The 25,340-nt window shown below is 42.6% G+C and overlaps 1 protein-coding gene and 1 long non-coding RNA gene across 5 annotated transcripts in view; one reads left to right on the plus strand and one right to left on the minus strand.

Annotated features, from left to right (window-relative positions):
* LOC133017779 (nuclear receptor coactivator 2-like) overlaps positions 1 to 21,343 on the plus strand; it is a 48,480-nt gene extending 27,137 nt beyond the window's left edge. For 2 of the 4 annotated variants that reach the window (XM_061083965.1, XM_061083964.1), the window contains 16 exons: positions 1,030 to 1,119; positions 2,137 to 2,277; positions 2,504 to 2,651; positions 5,162 to 6,362; positions 9,077 to 9,317; positions 9,431 to 9,652; positions 10,241 to 10,438; positions 10,529 to 10,634; positions 10,732 to 10,894; positions 11,421 to 11,711; positions 13,987 to 14,064; positions 15,539 to 15,995; positions 16,818 to 17,055; positions 17,132 to 17,288; positions 18,141 to 18,209; positions 18,357 to 21,343. In XM_061083965.1, the coding sequence (XP_060939948.1) occupies positions 1,030 to 1,119; positions 2,137 to 2,277; positions 2,504 to 2,651; positions 5,162 to 6,362; positions 9,077 to 9,317; positions 9,431 to 9,652; positions 10,241 to 10,438; positions 10,529 to 10,634; positions 10,732 to 10,894; positions 11,421 to 11,711; positions 13,987 to 14,064; positions 15,539 to 15,995; positions 16,818 to 17,055; positions 17,132 to 17,288; positions 18,141 to 18,209; positions 18,357 to 18,368 (3,812 nt within the window). In that variant the 3' untranslated portion in view covers positions 18,369 to 21,343. The remainder of the gene's footprint in view (positions 1 to 1,029; positions 1,120 to 2,136; positions 2,278 to 2,503; positions 2,652 to 5,161; positions 6,363 to 9,076; positions 9,318 to 9,430; positions 9,653 to 10,240; positions 10,439 to 10,528; positions 10,635 to 10,731; positions 10,895 to 11,420; positions 11,712 to 13,986; positions 14,065 to 15,538; positions 15,996 to 16,817; positions 17,056 to 17,131; positions 17,289 to 18,140; positions 18,210 to 18,356) is intronic. The other 2 variants (XM_061083967.1, XM_061083966.1) reach the window with 2 other exon arrangements.
* A 1,945-nt stretch (positions 21,344 to 23,288) lies between these two features.
* Positions 23,289 to 25,089, minus strand: LOC133017785 (uncharacterized). Its single transcript, XR_009682787.1, has 2 exons — positions 24,931 to 25,089; positions 23,289 to 24,100 (listed from the first exon to the last, which is right to left on the minus strand). It is a non-coding gene; the product is annotated as an uncharacterized LOC133017785 (long non-coding RNA).
* Between the last annotated feature and the right edge of the window lie 251 nt (positions 25,090 to 25,340).

A 25,340-nucleotide genomic window follows, 5' to 3' on the forward strand; every position in this document is an offset into this window, starting at 1 on the left:
TGTCCTGTCCTCCTTTCCTCACCACTCCTCTCTACTTTTCCTCCCATCCATTGGGAGACACTAATTAGTGTGTGGCACTTTGTCATTTCCCCATCTCATCTTATCAAACCACATGCACACCAGGGAAAAGAGTCTTTCTGGTGCTCTCGTTTTAGACGTCTGACAGCAGATCCTGTGCTGATCTGTCCCCTGACGGCAGGAAGACGCCTGGTGGACAGACCGAGCGCTGCAGGTTGAGACGCAGGTTGAGGGTGTTGTGTTGAAACTGAGTTAAAGGAGACCTGCTGCTCATATTCAGGTTCATGAAGGTTTACATCCGCTAATGTTTAGAAACACGTCTCTTTCCTCACATAACAAAATGTCAGACTTGAATGTGTTTTGTTACGCGTCTGATAAACTGTCGAGTGAATTAAACAAACACAAATTTGACTTCAAGGAGTGTACGTTTTCTAATAACTTCTGATTAGTGTTGGTGTTTATTGTTAATGTTGACAGGATTGGTTTCCTTAGTAAGTGACATCTGAAACAGTTTATTAAAAAACCACAGGACGGTGTATCACAAGACTTGGAAGGATGTGGTTTGGATTAGGAAAGAACCGATTGAGTTTTGTTGTGGATCCGGATCAGGGGACGGATCCAGGATTATTATGAGCTAGTAAATTTAAATTGTGTTAACTGAATCGTTAAAGTGAAAGCACTGGTGATGGTGTTTGACTCGAGTACATTACATTTAAAGGTATTTCTAATATTCTCCTTGACACGTGTACATTCCTCGTGATAAAGTGCCGACAGGGTCAAATAAAGCGAACTTGTTTCCTTGTGTTTTAATGAGGGAAGAGCTGAAGCTTCAGCAGGTGTGGAGCCCGAACAAGAGAGAGAGCGAGTGGTCAGGACAAAAATAAATCACGTTTCTTTATGTTACCGCTCCCCATACACATTCCTACATACATTATATTATTGGTATTGTGTGTAGTCGCAGGATGTGACGAGAAATGGATTCCATCAACCCGCATTTTTCCAAATGTGCAGATTTCCAGTCTTGTCTCATCTGCGTGGCGAGAAGAGTCCCGGTCAGAGAGAGACCTGTGATGAAGTTCACCACACGGCAGGACCTTCAAGGTTTGTTCCTTAATGCAATGTCCTTATACGTGGATATCCTAGTATGTATATATTATCGTAGGTTGTTTGAAAACCTGATTACCTCAGAGTAGGGTTGCAAAATTCCGTGAATATTCAAAGTTGGAAACTTTCCATGGGAATTAACGGGAATTAACGGGAATATACAGGAATATACGGGAATTAACGGGAATAAACTGGAAATGTTGTGGGTAATTTATACTAACTGTATTTACCTTTTCATATACAGACATAAATATAAACATTTTGTTTTGTCACAGGCTGATTTGAGTCCTGAGGAAACTTTGGGCACTTGACTATATGCTTCTGCATCGTTGTGTCATTCTTAACATAGGTCTTTGCACAGTATTTGCAAATGTACACAGCCTTTCCTTCTACATTGGATGAGGTGAAATGTCTCCACACATGAGAGAGTGCACGTGGCATTGTTCTGTAGAATAAGATGAGAAAAAAGTTTGTAAAAAAACACTAATGCAATGCCAGAGATATAAATAGTTAGCCAAACAATTGGAACAGTCTGTAAACATATTTTACAATTGGTGGATAAATGAATGGGAATAGGCTAGATGAACAGATGAACAATCCTCAATCAGCATGCTAATATATTTTCCCAGTAATATCATGGAAACTTACCTGACTAGTCCTGCACTCTACAGCAGGCCTCAATAGCCCTGCTGTAGAGTGAAGCATGCTGGGAGTTATCTGTGCATGTGATGGAAGAATGCACAGTGGAGGGTTGAAACTCAACGTTCCATACATCTTTAAAATAGAGTTTTGTATGAAGTTTTTTATTGCTCAGCGTCTAATTTGCGTAGTTTTTTTTTTTTTTTTCAAAATTCCCAAAATTCCCGAGCTAAACTTCCCATGGAAAGTTTCCGGAAAGTTTCCGGAAATTTACCGGAAACTTTCCGCCCATTTGCAACCCTACTTCAGACACACAGTAAGGGTTAGAGCTCCACATCACCTGCTAACCCCAGTTCCATCCCTGTACGTGTCCAGGTAAGATCACATCGCTGGACACCAGTCTGCTGCGGGCGTCCATGAAGCCGGGCTGGGAGGACCTGGTGCGACGCTGCATTCAGAGGTTCCACCTGCAGAACGAAGGCGACATGTCCTTCGCCAAAAAACACCAGCAGGAAGGTGATTATTAACAGAACCAACAGAATCTCTTGGTTGCTGCTGTGTTGTGTTTTTAGATCAGTACATCTGAACTGTGCTGTTGGTAACCAAGTATGTTTATTGTGGAGATTTTGAGGATTTAGTCAAATTTCTACCTTATAGCCTGTTTTTAATATCAGCAATGATAACTATCTGCCACTCGACTCACAGTAGTCTGTCTTGCTTGTTTCTGTTTGGGTCTCTCCAGTGTTGAAGAACGGCCAGGCGCTCAGCCCCATGTACAGATTCTCCCTGGCAGACGGGACCACGGTCTCGGCTCAGACCAGGAGCAAGCTGGTCCGGTCTCCCACCACCAGTGAGCCTCAGCTCTACATGTCGCTGCACAGCCTGCAGAGGTACCAGCCACTCGGACCTTAACTCTGTCTCTGCTGCAAAGTGTCTTCAATTCTCAATCTCAGGACGTTTTCCCACCCGAGAGTCTGAATCCAGTTTAGTTTTGGTAGTTTTTCACCTACGTGGGCGGGGTCTACCTATACAAGACTCTGATTGGTTTGAAGTGAATGAAGCGCTTCATTTGGTTGCCATGGTAACATCATTATGGTATTACTCCCAGCATCAGCACCTTCAGGCGCAGTACCCTACACTACCACAGTACTCTACCCAATAGTTCAAAAGCACCAGATGAACGTCGTCGTGTTTCAAACATTAGATCGTCGGAGGTGAAGACTGCAGCCATAGACATATATAAAGGCTAGATGTCTCGTTCGATGGAGCCGGACGTCACCACATGGCGGCCATCTTGCTAGGGGGCAGCTTGCTCAACCATAACATTGTGTTGGTAGTGGTAAATAACCATAACTTACTAAATTTTCAACCGATTTTGTAACGGTCTGGTTTGTTATAAACGTCAGATATGTAGTTATGACACTGCATAAATTATTATATTTTTTTAGAAAATTACATAATTATTCATAAGTATGCAGTGTCATATCTACATCTCTGACGTTTATAACAAACCAGACCGTTTCAAAATCGGTTGAAAATTGAGTAAGTTATGGTTATTTACCACTACCAACACAATGTTGTGGGTGAGCGAGCTGCCCCGTAGCAAGATGGCCGCCATGTGGTGACGTCCGGCTCCGTCGAACGAGACATCTAGCCTTTATATATGTCTATGTCTAACCCTAACCCTTCTTCTTCTACAGTTTAATGCTGTTTCTACTTCCTGTGATTTTGTTCAAAAGTTCCCAAATTTGTTCAGAAGATGTTCGTCCTCAACCTGCAGCGATTCTGTCCCGAGAGCTTCAGACACTTCTCCTCCAATCAGCGGAGAGGAGTTATACGATTTCATGGTAGTGAGTCACGAGTTTCGCCCTGTAGCAGCCGCTCGAGAACAAAGTTCATATTAAAATCTAAATTCGCATTAAAATGTTAAAGTTAACATTTACTTTCCACTCATCTTAGAAATACATCATATCATGACTCTAGTTACATAACAACAGACTTCATTTTGAGGCCGTCTCTTTCTTCCTTTTCTTGTCGACCTGTATTGATCACATGTTCCCTCTCAGGCTCTTTGGACAGGGGGGGGGGGGCATCACTGTAGTGTGGGTAACAAACAAAGAGCCTGTTATCAACAGCTTCCGACCGCATGTATAGACCAAAACTGACACAAGCATCACCGGCCGGTTCAGTCTGCAGCACTTCCATCCCCTCCTCCCTCTGCTGGGAGCCACTCCACCAGGATCCAGCTGCTGGCTCCACCCCCCCCCCCTTCATGGTTCTGACACCGGGTCAGAAAGCGACGCCAGGACTCGTTACCAGCAGACTTGGCCTTTTCTACTTCCACAAGTTTCACATTCAAATGCATGGCTCCAGTATTCAGCACAATGGGAGCTTTGTGTGTTTGGTGTTTGGCTGAAGCCGAATCCATGTTGAAGTCTCTCTCTCTCTCTCTGCTACGTCTTTGTTTCCCCACTTGTGTACACGGCTGTGAAGAGCTGCTGTCTGTTTATCTCTTCATGACGAGACTAATTGAAGCTGAAAGAAACCATATTAACGAACCTCTTCAGAATGCTACTCATCCCTTTCCCTATGTATTCACTGAAATGCAGCAGTTGTTCTGGAAAACAGAAACTTTATTGTATTTTTTATTTTTAAAACAACATAAAAACACTACTTAACTGTTATTAAATTAAAAAAATCTTGCTTTTCTTTTTTAATTACAGATGGTAGTTGACTTTTGTTATTACGAGAAAATGTAATTGTTTTACACAATTAAAACAACCAGCACTGCACTGGACCAGAGGGTTGCAAAATTCCGGGAATATTCAAACTTGGAAACTTTCAATGGGAATAAACGGGAATATACGGGGATTAACGGGAATAAACGGGAATATACGAGAATTAACGGGAATAAACTGGAAATGTTGTGGGTAATTTATACTAACTGTATTTACCTTGTCATATACAGACATAAATATAAACATTTTGTTTTGTCATAGGCTGATTTGAGCCCTGAGGAAACTTTGGGCACTTGACTATATGCTTCTGCATCGTTGTGTCATTCTTAACATAGGTCTTTGCACAGTATTTGCAAATGTACACAGCCTTTCCTTCTACATTGGATGAGGTGAAATGTCTCCACACATGAGAGAGTGCACGTGGCATTGTTCTGTAGAATAAGATGAGAAAAAAGTTTGTAAAAAAACACTAATGCAATGCCAGAGATATAAATAGTTAGCCAAACAATTGGAATCGTGGTTTATTTATCCATATTTTTTTTTTTTTCAAAATTCCCGAGCTAAACTTCCCATGGAAAGTTTCCGGAAATTTACCGGAAACTTCCGCCCCTTTGCAACCCTAACCAGGACTGACTCTTGTTCCTGTTTCCTTCTCCCTTCAGGGATAATGTTGGTGGACTGACCACATATGCACCAGGCGGGCAGGTCGTGGTCAAGCCGATGACCCCGACCAGTGCGAGTGGTCCCTCCGCTTCCCCTGACGCCAGCGTCACCAGCAACTCCCACCACTCCATGTCAGCGCCCAGCACCCCTGGACGGGGTTTCGGGGGGGCGTCGGGTCGGGCGTCCACGCCTCAGGGGAACAGCCACGGCCCTTCAGCCCAGGGCAGCCCCAGCGTCAGCTCCGGGGCCCAGGGCGCCATGCTGTCTCCTCGCCATCACCAGAGTCCCGGCGTCCCGGCCAGCAGCAGCAGCAGCTGTAGCAGCCCTCACCTCCCGCAGCACCCCCCAGGTTCCTTATCTCCTGGCGGCGGCCTCCACTCGCCCGCGTCGGTGTGCAGCAGCACCGGGAACAGCCAGGTGTTCAACTCCCTCAGTGCCCTGCAGGCGCTCAGCCAGGGCCACCGGGTCGCCCAGGATCCAGAGTCACCTGACAGGAAGCTGGCCGGCCTGCAGAGCCCGCTCCGCTGCAGCAGCACAGGAAGCAGCCAGCTAGCCAAGAACCATCCCGGCTCCGAGGCTGACCTGTTTGGGACTTTTGGGGAGCAGCAGGACTTGTTGTTGTCCCAAAACCAGGAAGGTGAGCAGGAGGAGGACAAGGACGGTGACCCCGACAGCTTGGACAGTAACGGCGGTGAGCTCGGCGACGCCACAAACCGGCTTCTCAACACCAAAGGGCACACGAAGCTGCTCCAGCTCCTCACCACCAAGTTAGAACCCTCCGACCCCGGCTCGCCCCCGGGGGCCCTCAGGGACGAGCAGAACTGCAAGGACCCGCTGAGCCGGGTCGGGGGGAACAACTACTCCACCTCGTTAAAGGAGAAGCACAAGATCCTCCACAGGCTGCTGCAGAACAGCACCTCGCCCGTGGAGCTGGCCAAGCTCACGGCGGAAGCTACCGGAAAAGACGCCATCGGTCCCGAGTCGGCTTCTGCGGACAACATGGCGTCGCTGGCTGAACTCTGCATCAAGCAGGAGCCGGGTTCCCCCAAGAAGAAAGACAACGCGCTGCTACGCTACCTGCTGGACAGGGATGATAACGGCATCCTGGACAAAACAGCGAAGATGGAGCCGGGCGATGGACCGAAGATAACCAACATTAAGACGGAGAAACAGGAAGTGGGTTTCAACATGGCGGACCAGGTCAGTTTACAGAATTTACAGATAATCCAGTGAGTCATGTATGACATTTCATTATCTCAAATGAGAGGTTTTGCTGCTTTTCACTGTTTTTATATAATTTTAGATGAAATATCTTTGTGTTTTTGGACGGTTGGTCAGGTAAAAGAATCCCTCTGAAGACATCACCTTGGTAGCAATCAGAGATTTAGCTGAAACAGTATTTTAGTAGTAATATCTAGTAGGGACGGGAATCGGCAGGGACCTCCCGATACGATACTATCACGATACTTAGGTGGCGATACGATATGTATTGCGATTCGATATTACGATTTCCTGGGATTTCGTTTGGTTATTTTTTTTTTTTAAATACTGGACCATGGAAAAAAGTTGAATCATACCTTCAATACAACACAGTCAAATTCACTTAGAGCTTTACAAGTTTTATTTCAAATATTAACATTAATATATAAATAAAATAAATAAAAATGTTCCCTATTATTGTATAGCCCCTGTCAACTGCACACAAACTGACAGATTAAGAAATGTAAGCCACTTAGGCTACTTTTAAACAATAAATAAAAGGTAAATTAAATAGAATGAATAAAAGTTTACTTAAAATATAAACTTTGAAATAAACAAAAAGTAGGCTATTGTTGTTTGCATGTAGGCGATGCAAAGCTAGTGCTTGGGTGTGTTTAGATTCTTGTGCAAAAACAAGAGCTGGTCAACATGCTCTGGGGTGATGTTGCCCCCCCCCCATATATCCCCACCGGTATAAACCAATAAATATGTTTTTTTTTTAAATCGATTTGGGAGGCAGCATGGCGATTTAAAATTGTCATTCACAAGAATCGTGATTTGTAACTGAATCGATTTTTCCCCCATTCCCTAATATTTAGTGGATTCGGCTTCTCTCGGGCTCCATAGTTTTGCCAAAGTTCGTATTTTGTGGCCTCCGGTGGTGAAAGTGAGAGGTACACCCGAACTCTAACGCGTGTTCTAAGAGTGTAGCTGTTTTGTTTGTTTCTCACACAACAACGTTTAACCATTGAAAGTGCAGGTGCTTTCACACAGAGGCAGAACCTGTTGATCAGTTGTTCCTCCGGAGTGGAAGTGGAGGAGAGTCCCTCCTCTCTCAGGAAGGTTTCTCCTTCGCTCTTTGTAGAACTAGACGTGGTTTTGTTGAGCCGGAGCTGAATAAGCCAGGAAGCTGTTTGTGTTGTTCCTCAACAAACGTTTGAACTCCTCTGATGAAGTTCCAGCTAACGGGAACAGGAGAAACAGAAAGATGAAGCGAAGGGCAACATGCATGCAAAGCAGCAGGTCACTCAGAAACGTGTGTTATCGAGGGTGCAAGTTGTGTTCACAGTCGAAATTAACACAACGTTTCACAGACTGGTGTAAATCAGATATAGAATTAAAGAAATAAAGAATAAATTGAAGGTGCAGTAGGTGTGAGCGTCTTTAGGGTTTGCAGGAGCAGGCAGAAGAACATGGGACTGTTTGTGTTGTGTATCTGGTTTACAGATTGTGTGTTCATGTGAGAATGTGTTGGATTTTGTTCCACTGTGTTTGTGCTTCCAGAGTAATTGAATATGTAAATGTGTCAGTGTGTAACATTCACTGGTGCAGATCAGACCTAAAATTTAAAAATGTAAATGTCAGGCTTGAAATATTTGACTCCTCTATTGTGTCAAAGACCCAAAGTGGCTTTTTAGTGACACCTAGCGGCAGCTGTGTGTAACTACAAAAAGCTGTTTCGTGAATGCAAGTTCAAATCTTGCTTTCTGTTAGTTTACTGACATTCAGATCAGATGATGTATGAGCCTGTTTATCACAGTTATGTTGATCGTTCACTCACTCGTGCATCACAAATGTTGGATATCATCTGCATGCAGATGATGGATATGATGATGATGGATATATATACATATATATACATATATATATATACATATATATACATATAGTTGAAGAGTAATGGCGGTGAGCTCGGCGACGCCACAAACCAGTATATACTCTTCAACTACGACTGGACGTAGACAGTGTTTTGGGGGCATGTCCTTCACATCCCCTTTTGAAATGTTCCCCTTAATGCGTGGTAATATAGAGGTCACAGTGTGTGTGTGTGTGTCAGTGTGTGTGTGTGTGTTTGTGTGTGCGTACTGAAGCTAAAACCGAGCTATGAGTGTGTGTGTCTTATTGTACATCACACATGACCTCATTAGTGCCGGCAGTTTATTTTTAGCTCCTCCTCTATTCATCAGCCAAATGCCCGGAGGAAACCGTCCCTGTCAGTGTGTCCGGTGTGTGTGTGTGTGTGTCTGTGTGTGTGTGCACAAGTGCATGTTTGAGTTATGGGTGTGTGTTTGTGTGGAGAGTTAATTTGCAATGTAACACTGAGTTGTTATCAATAGTGAATATACAAGTTCATGATGTAAAAATGCTTTTTTTTCACATTTTACCTTTGATTTATTGTTATTTTTTGTGTCACTCTTAATCCAAAAGTGAGTAAAACAAACCACAAAGACTTAACTTCTTTTAAATGTTTTAATTATATCAAATAAATGGGTCGAAAAAAACATTTTGTGAGGTTTTGCAACATTTTAAAAATGTTTAAAATATATAGAATTCTAAGTTTGGTGGATGTCTCGACCGACGCCGTCCCAGGGGAAAACGTCTTGTTGCATTTTGTGTTGTAATTTAAATGTTTGTGTTGTTGTTGCTGACCTCAGAGCAGTGAACTCGAGGACCTTCTGGACGACCTGCAGAGCGGCGCCCAGCAGCAGCTGTTTGGAGCCCAGCCACCGGCTAGAGGACCACCCTCCTCTTCCTCCTCTTCCTCCTCTGTCCTTCCCGGGTCCTCGGTGGACAAACAGACCATCATCAGCGACATCCTGCACATGAGCGACAACAGCGGCGGCAGCAGCAGCCCCCCCGGCCAGCACAGAGCCTTCCCCCCCATGGGCCCAGCAAGTGCGTCGGAAAAAATGCTGAAATCCTCAGAATCTCAATCCGAAAATTTGAGAAACATTCGTCACATTTGTCCCTCAGTAAACGTGTGTGAACAACGTGTGTCTTCTCCTCAGCAGGTTTCAGTGGAGCCAGGCAGCCCCCCCCGGGCCGAGCTGCTCCCCCGGTCAGGAGCATGTCCCTGGACGGCAGCATGGGCGCCAACCCCAACGCCGCCAGGTCGTTCCCTCCTCACCACAGGAACATCAGCCCCTACACCTTACTGCAGCATCAGCAGCAGCAAGGCATGATGGGAAGTCACGCCGGCATGAACAACCAAGCTGCCATGGCCAACTCGGGTGAGGCTGGGAAAAGAAAACTAGCTAATGCAGCTTTTTATTTTTTTTTATATTCTTTATTTTTTTGAAAATCAGCCCAAGGGCAATTTTCTTTCTTCTGCTGTCAACCTTTTTCATAATTGGGTAACTTTCTACATTTTGGGAGAGGTACAGTGCGTACATGTAGACAATAATCACAGATCAGTAAAAACAAATTAATAAATAAATGAATAGAAACAAGCCGAATATAAAACAACAACATGTTAGAGGGTGACTTGAGAGAGAATGGGATAGAGGTTGGTGAGGCTCGCTAAATCAAGACAACATTACAGGGTCATTCATTCAATACTTCCACAAAGTCTGGCCTTAGGGGTTTTACATATCTCACCCATTTGCTCCATAATTGGATGAACACAGTTTTCTGAAAATGCAGCTTTTTAACAAAGACTCAAGCTCTGATGTCATATCTTAAATAGGTTTATGGAATGAAACATCCTGAAAGTTGATCTCGTGTCTTCTCACTTCTTTATCGTTTCTAATAAAAGAAAATTTGAGCTTCTCTATTTTATAAAAATTACCCAACTTGTGTAATCCGTGCCCCTGAATCAGGCATGCTGACCAACGGGTCGATGAGAGGCTCCATGCAGCAGGGCTGGGGTCCCCAGGGGCCGATAGGGGGTCCCCAGGGGCAGATGATGGGCCAGGGGATGGGACCGGGGCGCATGGTCCCCACCATGAACACTGGGCTCCCCACCAGAGGGCCCCCTGGATCCAGAGCCATGGTGAACATGCAGATGATGGGAAATGGTGAGAAACAAAAAGATGGATGGATAATAGAAAGAGAAAATCAGAAAGCAAAGCAGAACCGATCCTGACATTTGCATTTCTTTGCTGCAGAGATGGAGATGGCGAACCCTTCCTACCCTCAGCAGCAGGCCCCGCCCAATCAGACGGCCCCATGGCCAGACCGGATGATGATGGATCACTACGGAAACCAAAGCAGGTTTGGCTTTTATTTCACCTCTCAGCCGATCAGCGGTTCGGATGTGATCTCCGTGTGGATCCTCGTCTCGTGACACTAACGGCGAGCTGTCTCTCAGGTACGGCGTTCCCCAGGCGGAGGGGATGGGCTGTTGCTCCATGGCGCCCGAGGGCCAGCCGGACGAGGGGGCGCTGCTGAACCAGCTATGCTCGGTGCTGAAGGACTACGAGGGTCTGGAGGAGATCGACAAGATGCTGGGAATCCCAACGCTGGCCAGACAGGTGAGGCCCTTTCAGACTTATAACTTTATTTAAATAGATTGTCTTTTATATTGTTTTTGATTACTTGTTTTGAGTCCAGCAGTCCCCTTAAATTTCAAGTAGCACCATATTTCCCACAGTCGTAGATATTAATTCTGTATTCTGTGTTCAACCCGACCCAAGCCCCCTTAACCCCCATGATTACCAGAAAGTTAAGTGTAATAAATCAAGTAAAACGCCCAGAAAACATGACTGAATAGAATCTAAATATATTTTCAAAACACGTTACACATTTTGTATTTATTCTCCTTCCTCATATCTCATAACATTATTTAAATAGAATGTGTGATTACTTGTTTTGAGTCCAACAGTTCCCTTGAATTTCACACAGTCGTAGATATTAAATCTGTATTCTGTGTCCAATAAATCAAGTAAAAAAACCCAGAAAACATGACTGAATACAATATGAATATAGTTTCAATACACGTTACACATTTTGTATTTATTGCCCTTCCTCATATCTCACCCCCCCCCCCCCCCCCTGCAGGCTCCTCTGTCGGACCAGGACGGTATGAAGCCCCCCCAGTACAGCCAACACTACGGCGGGCAGCCAGGTTATGGCGGCATTCCGTCTGATGGCGGGTTCCACGGACCCTCCATGCTCGGCCACATGGGGCAGCAGAGGATGCCACCTGCTGGTTACCCCCCAATGATGAGGATGCCTGGTGGGGTGGGGCCCAGGCAGGCAGGAATGAGGCCGGGGGGTCCCGGTGCCGGAGTTCCACCGCAGCCCAACAACCTGAGGCTCCAGCTGCAGCACAGGCTCCAGGCACAACTGGTAGGTCACGTGTTGAATCCCCCCCTCAATCAAACAATCGTGACTTAAACGAATAACTAGTTGAAACCTAAAATGACAAAAAAACTATAGATATATTATACAGGGTTCGTACGGTCATGGAAAACCTGGAAAAGTCATGGAATTTTAAAATGTGTTTTTCCAGGCTTGGAAAAGTCATGGGAAAAAATAATCTCCCAAAAGTTTTGGAAAAGTCATGGACATTTGTTATATTCATATTTCTATGTCGTTCATTTATGCTTTAAATGTTTTAAATAATTCAAATGCTTTTAAAGAAATACGCTAAAAATATAAGCAGGCATACTTGGGTTTGTGTCATTTAAGGTTTACTGTCTGCCTTGGAATTCTCATTGTTAGTTTGAATACTACATTTTGTCACTTTTTCGCGTACACACCGAGATTTCACAAAATGTTTGGTCCTGTAAATTTGGTTTAAAATTATTGAAAAGTCATGGAAATCCATTGGTCAAAATGTGTATGAACCCTGATTATAGATATATTAATATTTAACGTGCATACTGACTTTTTCTTCATTATTCCTGCATTAGTTTTGAATGAGTTTTATACAGTAAACCCTTGCAACCATTCATAAAGGAAAAAGCGTGTTAAACTAATTTCCTTATAAGTTGTAGTAATAATAATAATAATAGTAGTGAAACGATATTGGGATTAAACCGGTGTGGAGTGGTTTGTGTTGGTTCCATTGAACACGTGGCACAACTGGTAGGTCACGTGTTGAATCCCCCCCTCTCTCAGTTCTGTGATGCTTGATCGACCTCTGACCTATGGAAGTGGGACACAGACCCTCACATGCACCTGTGACTGTCTGCTGAGACGTCATTGGGTTTGATTCCTACTTGTTTAAATGATCGTCTCTGTCCGATCGTCTCAATCTGTCCACAGAGTAAATTCACTTCTCTTGCTTTGCTCGTTCTCTGGGTTCTGCACGGGGTTAATTAACCTAATTGGTTAATTGGAGACTCCAAACCTCCTGGAGATGTGATGCAGACCCATCGTCCGCTGGGATTGGCTCCAGCTTTCCCTGCGACCGCAAAGGCGATAAGCGGCGTAGATAATAGACGGATTGTTTTTTTTTTTGTTAAGAAATTGAAAAGTGGATCCTCACGATTGTTTGATAAGTGCCAAACCTCATTAGCATGAAAAAGATGGTGTGATTGTTCCGTGCTGAGATTCTCTTTCTGCAGCCGCCTCCACATGAAGCTCACACACATTGTTCTTCTCACGCCCGGCGCTGGAGAGCGAACGGTGACGCCGACCGGGTTCATCGGGTTTAAACTCGACGGCAGCAGCAGCAGCCAGAGAGGAACAGACGTGTTTCAGCTCGCTGCCTTCATCAGCAACTCCACTTAACAATCAACACACATGCATAAGTGTTGTGCACTTAAACACACACAAAGCCATACACGCACTCATAGAGATTACTGCTCGACTGTACGTTATGTTCCTGGCTGTTAACACACACGTTTGTGTATTTCCCTCATAACGTTCCTCTTCTGTTACCGTGGTGTTTATACATTCAAGTACTTTTTTCAGTTTCTGCATATGTTCATGTCTTTGGATACTAGTTAATTTATGTTGAGGCTCCAAATTGTCCAATAATGTTGAAATGTGATAATTCCCCACGAGTGACTGATCTCTGAACAGCCCATTCCTACGATACATTACAGTCTAGACCGCCACCTGGTGGAGAGTTCTGACTTCTGCACACAAAATCTTCACATTCCTGCCAGTTTGGAAACAGTGAAGTCAAAGTGTGGAGAGAAAATACATATTAACTGCTGCTGATCTGCAGATACATAAATGCGTCATTCAAACGTCTGTCTTCGTGCTTTAGATGGAAGTGTCTAAAACAAAACTTGTAGAATCGAATCATCTGAATTTCAGACCTTAAATAGTCTTGTATTTGTTTGGTTCTCAGTTCGCTTGTCAGTGGGAGAGACTTTAAATAGCTTCTGTCTCCGTCTGTGTAGTTTGAGGGATAATGTGCTGCAGGATTATTCATCTTCAGGTATGAGGAAGTGATTCTCGGGCTCTGATATTCCTTCTGATATTTGTACTTGATATAGATCTTAAAAGGTCTTAAATCTGCAGAAACCCCGAGGGCCGATAAAAAGTGAACAGAACCTTTGAGCAGAACGTGACCACAAACTTTGAATTCACGTGGATTCACTTTTCAAACATGAGAGTAATAACGACTGTGTTATTTATTATTATTTATTATGTTATTTCCCTGTAGAACCGTCAGCCGGGGGGGAACCAGATGAGTGGAGTCTCCAACATGAATCTACCTCTAAGGTCTAATGTACCAAACCAGGTCAGTGGGTGTAGATGATGTGTTTCCATGGTAACTCATTGACTGTGTGTTGTATGTTTGCTGATAGATTGTTGATATAGATGGACGATACATCTGTTGTACAAAAATTAAGCCAAAATATCTTGCTGCCATCTTGCACTGATGTCATCATCTGGAGTTTGTGCCGACCAATCACAATCCTCAGCTGTCGAGCTCGATATAACAGCTGAAAAACTTAATCGAATAACTAATTGAAACCTAAAATGACAAAAAAAAACATAGATATATTATACAGGGTTCGTACGGTCATGGAAAAGTCATGGAATTTTAAAATGTGTTTTTCCAGACCTGAAAAAGTCACGGGAAAAAATAATCTCCCAAAAGTTTTTTCTAAAAGTCATGGACATTTGTTATATTCATATTTTCATGTCGTTCATTTATGCTTTAAATGTTTTAAATAATTCAAATGCTTTTAAAGAAATACGCTAAAAATATAAGCAGGCATACTTGGGTTTGTGTCATTTAAGGTATACTGTATGAATACTACATTTTGTCACTTTTTCGAAATTTGGTTTAAAATTATTGAAAAGTCACGGTAATCCATTGGTCAAAATGTGTATGAATCCTGATTATAGATATATTACTATTTAACGTGCATACTGACTTTTTTCTTCATTATTCATGCATTGGTTTGTATTAGTTTTATTAGGGACGGGAATCGGCAGGGACCTCCCAATACGATACTATCACGATACTTGGGTGGCGATACGATATGTATTGCGATTCGATATTACGATTTCCTGGGATTTCTTTTGGTTATTTTTTTTTTTTTTAAATACTGGACCATGGAAAAATGTTGAATCATTCCTTCAAATACAACACAGTCAAATTCACTTAGAGCTTTACCAGTTTTATTTCAAATATTAACATTAACTTAATGACTGCTGGGCAGCCAATAGAGACAATAAATAAAAATGTGCCCTATTATTGTATAGCCCCTGTCAACTGCACACAAACTGACAGATTAAGAAATGTAAGCCACTTAGGCTACTTTTAAACAATAAATAAAAGGTAAATTAAATAGAATGAATAAAAGTTTACTTAAAATATAAACTTTGAAATAAACAAGAAGTAGGCTATTGTTGTTTGCATGTAGGCGATGCAAAGCTAGTGCTTGGGTATGTTTAGATTCTTGTGCAAAAACAAGAGCTGGTCAACATGCTCTGGGGTGATGTTGCTCCCCCAATATATCCCCCCAGGTATAAACCAATAAATATGTTTTTTGTTTTTTTTAAATAAAAAAAAAATCGATTTGGGAGGCAGCATATCGATTTAAAATCGTCATTCACAAGAATCGCGATTTGTAACAGAATCGATTTTTTACCCCATCCCTAATATTAGTAGTGAAACGATAATGGTATTAAATCAGTGGGGAGGGGTTTGTGTTGGTTCCATTGAACGGCGTGGTCATCCCTCTCCGTGTTTCCTCCTCCAGGGAACGCTCAACGCCCAGATGCTCGCCCAGCGGCAGCGCGAGTACCTCAGCAACCACCTGCGCCAACGCCAGCAGCAGCAGCAGCAGCAGCAGCAGCAGCAGCAGCAGCAGCAGCAGCACCTGCACCACCAGCGGGCCATGATGATGCGGACCCAGGGCCTCGGCATGCCCAGCGGGGGGGCGGCGCCCACGCCCATGCCCATCGGCGGCACCAACCCGCGTCTCCCGCAGGGCAACCCGCAGCAGTTCCCCTACCCGGCCTCCAGCTACGGTACCGGCCTGCCCTCTCCTCCTCCACCTCCTCATCCCAGCTCCTCCTCCAGCCCCTTCTCCTCCTCCCTCTCCCCCAGCCGACATCTGAGTAGCCAGGGCATGATGGGAAATGTAGGCGGGCAGTACGGCGGGGGGGTAATGAGTCCGCCGGCTCAGCACAGTGCCTTCCAGTTCAGCAGCTCAGGTACATGATGGGAGTCTGGGTTTGACTCTGGGTGGTGGCTCGTGAAATATAATATCTGTTGAAATCAAGTTGATTGGCTGCATGAAAAAAATGTCTGTGTGGAAATCCACAAAGTTTCCTTGAGATTGTTCTAATTCCACCCAGTCAGGAAAATAACTGTGGTGGATTTGGTAAAACTGAAATCTTCTCTTTCCGTCTCCTTTTTTCTGTTTGTTGACCTCATGCGTCTGTCGGTGTCGTAGAGATTCTACTTCCTGTTCCTGTAGAATAGAGATTTTTCAGAAGTCGAGTCTGTCCTGTTGTTAAAGATCTGAGAGGAAACAATCTACAAGCCATACACGCACTCATAGAGATTACTGGTGACCCTCACAATGTTCCTGTTCTGTTACCGTGGTGTTAATGCATTCAAGCACTTTTTCAGTTTCTATAATTTGTCTTTAGATACTAGATCATTTATGTTGAGGCTCCAAATTGTCCAATAATGTTGAATCGGATAATTCCCCACGAGTAACTGATCTCTGCACATCCCGTTCCTACGATCCAGTACAGACTAGACCGCCACCTGGTGGAGAGTTCTGACTGCACACGAAATCTTCACATTCCTGTTGGTGCCAGTTTTTAATCATTGAAGTCAAAGTGTGGAGGAAAAATACATATTAACTGCTGCTGATCTGCAGATACATAAATGCGTCATTCAAACATCTGTCTTCGTGCTTTAGATGGAAGTGTCTAAAACAAGAAGTGTAGAATCAAATCATCTGAATTTCAGATACAACCATCTGTCCCATCTCCTTTGACCCGTTCACCTGCTTCCTTCTCCAGGGATGAGCCAGCAGCAGCAGCAGCACCAGGATCCGGTGTCGGGCTTCTCCTGTGGGGCCGCGACCCCCCAGAGCCCCCTGCTGTCCCCCCGGATGGGGCAGGGTCAGAGCCCCATGCTGCTGCAGAGCCAGGGCCAACCCCAACCCCAGGGTCCCAACCAGGGAGGACCCCCCAGCTACCAGACCAGCACAGACCTCAACGGGTGGTCCCAGGCGGCCAACATCTCCACCAGCAACAGGTAGAACCAGATTCAGGATTCACGGGAACATGCGTCTCAGCAGCAGGGATCTGATCAGTCTTCTTCTTCTTCTCAGTGTGTACCCACAGCAGTCCCAGTCCCAGTTCTCCACACAACCCAACGCAGGAATGTACAACGGCAACAACCACGGCATGAACCTGGGAGTCCTGTCCGGCAGCGGTGGCAACATGAGCCAGATGTCAGGACAGATGAGTTCCATGAGCACAGAGCAGGTGAGAGAGTGAGGATTCACTGCTTCATTTCGACTGTTGGATTCATTATGATCATATCTGCTTCTCGGAGTTAAACTTGTGTTTCCTGTTTTTTTATTCCTCAACTAAAGCAGCAAATTCATTGTTTGTGTTGTGTTTTTAATCGAATTTTCTAAAGACAGTTGTTGGTTAAATCAAGTGCATTTTAGGGGAAATTTGTTTTCACACCCATTTTAGCTCAGAATAACACAAATAGACCCTTTTTTCTGGAACATGTGGCCAATAAATGTCAAATCATTGAAAAATGTAAAAAAAAACATATAGGAAATGTATCTCTTGACATGTCCTCAGTTGTCATCCTTAGTATTTGGGTGTAATTCAGCAGTTGTGTTCATGCTGCTTATGATTGTGTTATAGGCAGCATGAACTCCCCTGACTTTGACTTTTATTCCACCCCCACACCTCTAGGATGTGTTAAATTAACACATTATATCATATCATATTATATTATACTGCATTACATTGCATATTGCAATATGACACTGTTCACTGTTTTGCATTTAGCTTTTCACTTTTTTACTTCACTTTTTATATCTTTTATCTTTTATATATTTTTATTCAGAAATGTTTATCTCAAAATAAATGTTACTTTGTATAAATATTGGTAAAAAGTGAGTAAATAAGAAGTAAACAGTGAGTAAATATATACTGGTTTCCCATTTTTTATTGCTCTCCTATGCATGTTGTATTTATTGCGTTTTTATGTTTCTATGTTCATTGTTTGCACCAATTACTAGAGCAAATTCCTTGTATGTGTGAACGTACTTGGCAATAAAATACTTCTGATTCTGATTCTTCTGATTCTGATTACAGGTGAGTGACAACAGCCTGATCCTGGAGCAGCTGTGTCAGGAGCTGACGCAAGACGATGACACCAGTTCTGTAAGAAAAGATCATATTTTTTAATAACCTCGACATCGTGTTATTTACGGTTGAACAGAAGCTTTCATGGAACCAGTCTGATTATTTGATTTCAAATAAAAACGTGACCTGATTTATTCTCTGTCTTTGATTTTCTGCCTCTCACAGAACTTCTGCTGACCCCTGCTGAGGTCAGGGGTCAGAAACACCAGCTTCAGCTCATGAAGAAACGAGGAGTGGGATGGAAACACTGCCCCCCCCCCCTCACTCGTGAAGGACATGATGTAAAAACCCTCTGAGCTGCATCCACTTCACTTCGGCTCGTTCAGAAGATCAGACTTTATAAGGAAGCTGCGGTCTGAGCCATCCTAACAGCAAACACACAAACTGAAGAATCACATTGTCACAGCACATTCAGGTTTTTATGATTCATTCCTAAGTTATGAGATAATTTACATGTGTCTGGAAATTCGGATTCAAGCTGGAGTCGGATGAAACGAAAGCAGAACATCCATTATAATCTTCACTAACTCCTTCATTTTTAAGTTAATGTCGACTAAACACTGGGTTTTAACTAAGAAAACGTTTCATATTCTTTTCAAAATAAAAGGAAGCACGATAAACACTGAAATACAAACAGAGACAGGTTTTGCTGTTAGCATGTGCTCTGATCAGATGAATGTATTCCTAAGCTTTTACCTGTGGGTCTCTCAAGTCTCTGAAGCAGTGTGTGTGTGTGTGTTTGTGTGTGTAAGTGTGTGTGTGTGTGTGTGTGTGTGTGTGTGTGTGTGTGTGTGTGAGAGCGAGAGACTGAAACCAGTTCCCAGATTGACACTGGAGAAGTGAACGATCGACAAGCATAAACAAAACCTCTTGATTTTAACATTTATGGTTCTATTTTCGAGCCCGACTGAAAGACGTCAAATTAGACGTTTCTGGAAAAAAAACAATATTTAAAAAAAAGATATTTATAGTTTTGAAGAAAATTTTTAGAGAGATTATTTGTATGACATGAAAAAGAAAAATCAAGGATATCTTTCTTCAAAATGAAATCTCTTCAGAATGGTACATTTTGATGTCGATTTTAATATAATTAATATATTTCAACTGCTGTAGTTACTGGGGAGCTGTATCCCCGTCTAATGACTTTTTGAATGAAGGTAAATGTGTATAGATAGTGTACATACTTAGATTTATAAAAAAAATACATTTTCCCCAGAGTGGTAAAGCAAAGCAGCAGAAGAGAAATCATTTCACAGGTTGAGTGAAAACCTCAGTGGGCGACTTGGCTAGCATTAGCATTAGCAACTCCAAGCTTTCTGGTTAAAGAGCAGATTGTTTTTCAAATACACGTAATATTTCTTTTTTCTCCTGGTCGGACGCTTTGGTTCTGAATCACACGGCTTCTCGGCTGTTTCATCATCAGGTCAAAATTCAGATTCCTGCGGTTTATGACTAACAAAACCACCATCGCTTCAAATGCTAACACTCTAAACTAAGATGGCGTCCGTGAGTAAACGCCGCTGAACTCCATCCTGTTGTTTGTGCGTTGGCTCCGCCCACTGAGATGTTTTTCCACTGTGAACATTTCTGCCTCCGAAGCAGCTTTGCCTCGACACAACTTGTGTGTGTGAAACTAATAAAAACTCTTATTTGAAATGAGGCTTCGTGGTGGCGACGCACTGGCAGGACTCACCTTTGAATTACAAGCTGAAGGAGAAAGTTGTGTGTCGGTTTGTTGTGTGTCGGCTGCGATCTTTGAACGACGACACATTCTCTTCGTGCCCCTGAACCGTCGACTGCAAATAAAGACAGACCATGTTTCTCCTGATTTGAAGCCAAAGTCGTGACTCGTAATTAAAACTAGCTAAACTAACAGAAAAATGTATTTAACATACTAAGTACTTTGGCTCATTAGTTTGGTCCATTTCCCATCTGCTAACATGGAGGAGGGGAGGTCACCAGGGGGCGATAGAGGGGATTTGGCTTCACTTTTCTGAGCTACTACGTCGTCCATCTTTTATTTCAAGTGTAAGAAAGACGTGAAGTCACAGACTGGACCTCAGACATCGTGAGGATACTTGAACTGAACCGATTTAAAAGGTGCTCGCTCACATGAGCTTGTAAAACTCACTGGAACTACGACACACGTGGATTTGTTATGTGTACGAATGATTTTACAAACTCATAAATGTAAACTCATTCTGACTGATACACTATTTCTTTCTCTTACTCTCTCTATTCATAGAAACACGTGTGATCAATTGCAAAATACTGTAATGCATGAATGTACCTGAAGATGCTAAACACGTAGCATAAGGCCTTAGCTCTGTGGTTGGCTGGTGTGTAACTGTAAAGTTTGCAGGTTGTTGTATGTGTCACACTTCATACTGTAGATGTAAAAATTACACAACCAGGAATTTGAATCTTCTCTCCCAAGAAACGACACAAACCGAATTAATTCGAATTCATAACAATGCTTTTTTATCGCATTTTGTAATGAAAAGTCTTTAAGTTTGTTGTTTTTACCTTTGCTGGAGCTACATCAGTTTATCTCTATCTGGATTTTGCAGGATTCTAGTTCTGCCAAAATAAAACACACATCTCTGATATGAAATCCTCCCACATTGCACAAAATTAGAAAATATTACTGCAGCTTAGAGGGAAAGTCAAAATGCTCTCATGTGGTTTCTGAGATTTCACTTTAACAACCGTTTTGTGGAGGGATGAATATCAGCATCACAGATTTTCAGAAAAAGCTCCAAACAAATGTAAAAATGAAGATGTGTCCTGAATACAATAATCTATAAATTTAATCCAAAAATGAAATCTGTAATATTTCTTTTGTGCTGTAATGTTTTTAGAGAATATTCAAAATATTTTTAGGACCAGTTTGATTTGAGGTGTTTCTCAGTAAAATGATATTTCCGAGCAAAAAGGTCAAAGTGTGAGAAGAGAGTCTGAGTTCACAGATCCGTGTCTGCAGGTTTTCAGGAGGTCGTCGGTTCAGTTCTTTACTCACAGTGAGTGTGTTATTATGCAAAAGTCCAGACGTTCACACCACTTTATGCAAGCTGTTCCCACTAATGTTGCTTCTGCCAATGCTACTCGTTAATTTATGATTCATGCCACTGTAAATAAATTATTTTTATGGAGCGGAGCCGCGTCTGTCTTTTTATCCCTCAGCTGAGATGTGAACTTTCCTGTGTTATTGTTTCCATCGTTCACGTTGATGATATTAATATATGCACGTTTAGCTTAATAATAATTTATCTTCATCCACCTGAGAGATTTAAGATTTTTCATCCTTTTAAAACTGAATGTTGGTTCTGCCTGTGTGTGCAATGCTCTCTTTTCACCAGCAGGAGGAGACAGTATCTGCGAAGGTGGAACAATTTTGCTGAGACGCTGTAAAATATAAATATTTTCATAGTTTCTCCTAAAGTTTTATCCTAATATTCTAAAATAAACTCAAATATTAATCACATCAATCCATGTGTCAAATATCATGTTTTATATTCTCATATTCAGATACAGTCAGGAAGATAAAGCTTCCAGCAAACAGTCAGTCAAGGTCATGAACTTTACGAAAGGTCGTGGGTTCACTCCTCCCAAGTCCAAATAAATCTGAAATAACGTCTTTACACACATTTACAAGTATAAACTATAATAATAAAGAAGATTAAAATGACTCGGGACCACAGAGATGATTAAATCCACACAGAACAGTTTATTTTAAATATATAAAATGTTTAGGTTCAATTCGTTCGTTTGAGCAATGACATAATATGTATGAGTCGAATCTCTTTGTGTTAAATTGTGTTGTTGCTCTTTACAAACTCGTATCTCCTGACTGAGATGTTGCAGCTTTGGTTCTAATGAATTTCCCTCAGTACGTGATGTAGACGCTCATTGGTTGATTGAAGCTGCCAATCAAAAACAGACTCTTCTCATTGGCTGTCTGGCCTCCAAGACCATTTTACAACCAGGAGATAGTTGAAAAAGTAAAGATGTATCACTCTGATTTTTATTTCCAGTTTAAATTTAAACTGGGGTGGGGGTTCTTAATATAATTACATGTGAATCTACTAAATGTATTTATTTCACATAATGAGTCACTTCAGATATAAGATATAATTTCCTTGTTTTTTTATCGCTGTTTGTTTGTTTGTTAGCAGAAACCTCTCCCTCTCCCTTCACAGCAGGAGATCCGCTGGAAATAAGAAATATAACAAAGAGAAAACTAATATCTCAAAGATTCCTCTGTTGTCTCTGGGGTGAAATCCCCTCTGTGATTTAATGTTCCTCTTGAATCTTTCAGATTCCATGTGAGTGATCAGAGGTTCATCTTGTGAGTGAGATGTCAGCTGAGCGCTAAGTCAATGTTGGTTTGTAGACCACGACGTGGAAGTTTGATCTTCTTACTAAGTTAAGTTTGAGCTGAATATCAGGAAGGTGAAAACAATCTGAGTTTATGATTCTTTATAATGGGCCAAAAAGCTTCAGATTCTCTCAGACGGATTTAAACACATGAATCCAGAGTGAGAGTGAATCTGAACTCAGTGAAGAAAGTGAACAGATTCAAAAGCAGTAAAAGACATTAACATGTTCTCTGATCCACATTCAGAAATTGAGGAATATTTATGAAGCTCTGCATTGTCAATTAATATCCGTATTAATGACATGTGAGTTTTGAACACTCTCTCTCTCTCTCTCAATTAAATCCACTGATAAATAATCAAAAATAAATGTATTGATCTGCTGTCAGGCTGTTTATATTGAGACATATTGATCAGATGTAGAATTTCATTATGATCACAAGCTTTTCCTTATAAGTGGGTTAGTGTTTGTATAAAACGGCCTCGGGTCAGTTTTCTATTAAATATGGTAAAATGTTTATGAAACAGTTTCCTCAGAGACTTAAAGATGCTCTGCTCTTCATCGACTCTTCTTCATTCTGTAAATGTCTCATTCACTTTTCTTCTGCCTGTTTCCATTATGTCAAACTGGTGATTTTGTTCTTTTACCTGCACCAAGGAAGAGATGTTTCCACCTGTTTGTTTGAAGAGGAAAGAAACGCTGAGTCATGATTCCAGTGAAGTCGGTGGAAGGATGTTTATTGAGCATTAAAGCAGAGACAAGTAGAAACAGAACTTTTCTCTCTGAGATGTTTTTCTTCTCTTTACATCTGGTTTGTCACAGAGGAAATGATCCATGTGTTTGACTCATAGACTGCATATAAAGGCTTTGACTGGGATGTGCTGCTGTTATACTGCAGCGCCACCTGTGGGTCAAAAGTAGAAAAGACACCACGCTCTGCACCTGATGCAGAAATTAAAACGTTCCATTTTATAGTCCAGAGTTTTGATCTTTTGTGTCAAAGACAAAACTCTGATTTTAAACTCAAAGTGATTTCAATGTGTTGAACTTTGTGTTGAACTAAATCAATTTGTGACGTGAATCCAGGAACTTTAAGATCATAAACAAACATCTACACAGAAGGTGGTTCTACACACATGGAGACATACTGAGGGACAAAGGTGGACAATAATAAAGACAAACTTAAACACACTGTATGTGACTCTTTATAGAGGGTTTATATATTCTGCTTGTGTTGTGTCATTTCAATAAACACATTCTTCATGTTAATAAACACAATCGGGGCAGGAAGGTTGCTGGTTTGAATCCGGTTCAGATGGGTCTTCCTGTGTGGAGTCTGCATGTTTTCCACGTGTTTTCTCCAGGTGCTCCGGCTTCATCTCACAAACACATGCAGATTAGGGGTTGTGTAGATGGGAGACTACACACAAGCTGCTGCTGCTTCAGCCTCTGGATCCTCAGGACACAGCTCAGCCTCCGTCCACACACACTGTCCTCTTCACTCTCAGCTCCACGAAGATCACTCCCTCAATCTGTTGAGAGAAGAAGACATCAGTGTCACAGAGACTCACTTCATCAGCTGTGAGTCAGTGATGCAGCTCATCCAGTAGAAAGAGCAGCAGGGACTTCAGTCCTGTTCAGAGGTGGAGCAGCTTCCTCTCTGCTTCATGTTCACGTGTTGGAATGAACACGCTAAGAGCTCAGTGTGTGTCCTCTGCATGTCAAAGTGCAGAGTGGACACCTGAGAGGTGGATGTACTGCTGTTACAGGTGAAGACATGTTTCACTGTGTGTTGATGAACATTTGCTTCTGACAAACTGGGACCAGATGAGACAGAGGACCTCAGCTGAGGTTCTGCTCTGTATAAAGAGCTCCTGGTTACCATGGTGATGAGGAGAGGCTTCAGTCCCACTGATCTCAGGGCTGTGACAGAGATCTGAGGACACACACTGTCTCACTGGTGTTTTGGTGGCAGGATGAGTCTGGAGACATTGAGATGTTCTGGGTGAGTTAGAGATCAACTGAACCAACCAGACGTTGATTTAAACTTCCCTTATCCGTCCCTTTAAGGAGAGTGTGCACCACACAACAGTGGAGAGTCACTGTGGTCAGTGGGCGGAGCTTCTATAAGGGTTGATCTCCAACTTAACCTGGAGCAGGTCAGCCGTTCATCAGAAGTTACCATGGTGATTTACCTCGTTAAGAAGTAGACGAGCTTCGTAGGAGTGAAAAAACTAAAACTGAAGTTAACCTTAAAACCACAAATCCTGCTTGGTAGCACAGACCCTGGATCTGTGATCCTGACTGTGTTTAGTAAAATACTGATGAAAGCAGCGTGGACTGACTCCAACCATCTACTGACCTCAGAGTCTCCAGTCGACAGGTTGGACTCTGCTGTAGATCAAGCAGCTCCTTCACTGCTGAGTCCTGCAGTTTGTTTAGACTCAGATCCAGTTCTCTCAGATGAGAGGGGTTTGACCTCAGAGCTGAAGCCAGAGAAGAACAGCTGATCTCTGACAGACTGCAGACCCTCAACCTGGATAAAGAATAAAACTTAACTGTAAATTAAACTGAGTTCATGTGTGAAAATAACAGACACATATTCATGTCAGCACATAACATGGAAGATAAATATGAAATCAGACATGTTGGACTAAAAACAAGTCCTGTTTCAGTACAAAGAGATTATTTGGACCTGGTCTCTGTCCTGCAGATCAGTTTAGGAAATCCAGAACTAAACTCAGTGTTTTAACAAGTAGCTGAATATTTAAA

This window comes from Limanda limanda, chromosome 13, assembly GCF_963576545.1.
Source record: "Limanda limanda chromosome 13, fLimLim1.1, whole genome shotgun sequence".
In the NCBI taxonomy this organism is placed as follows: domain Eukaryota; kingdom Metazoa; phylum Chordata; class Actinopteri; order Pleuronectiformes; family Pleuronectidae; genus Limanda; species Limanda limanda.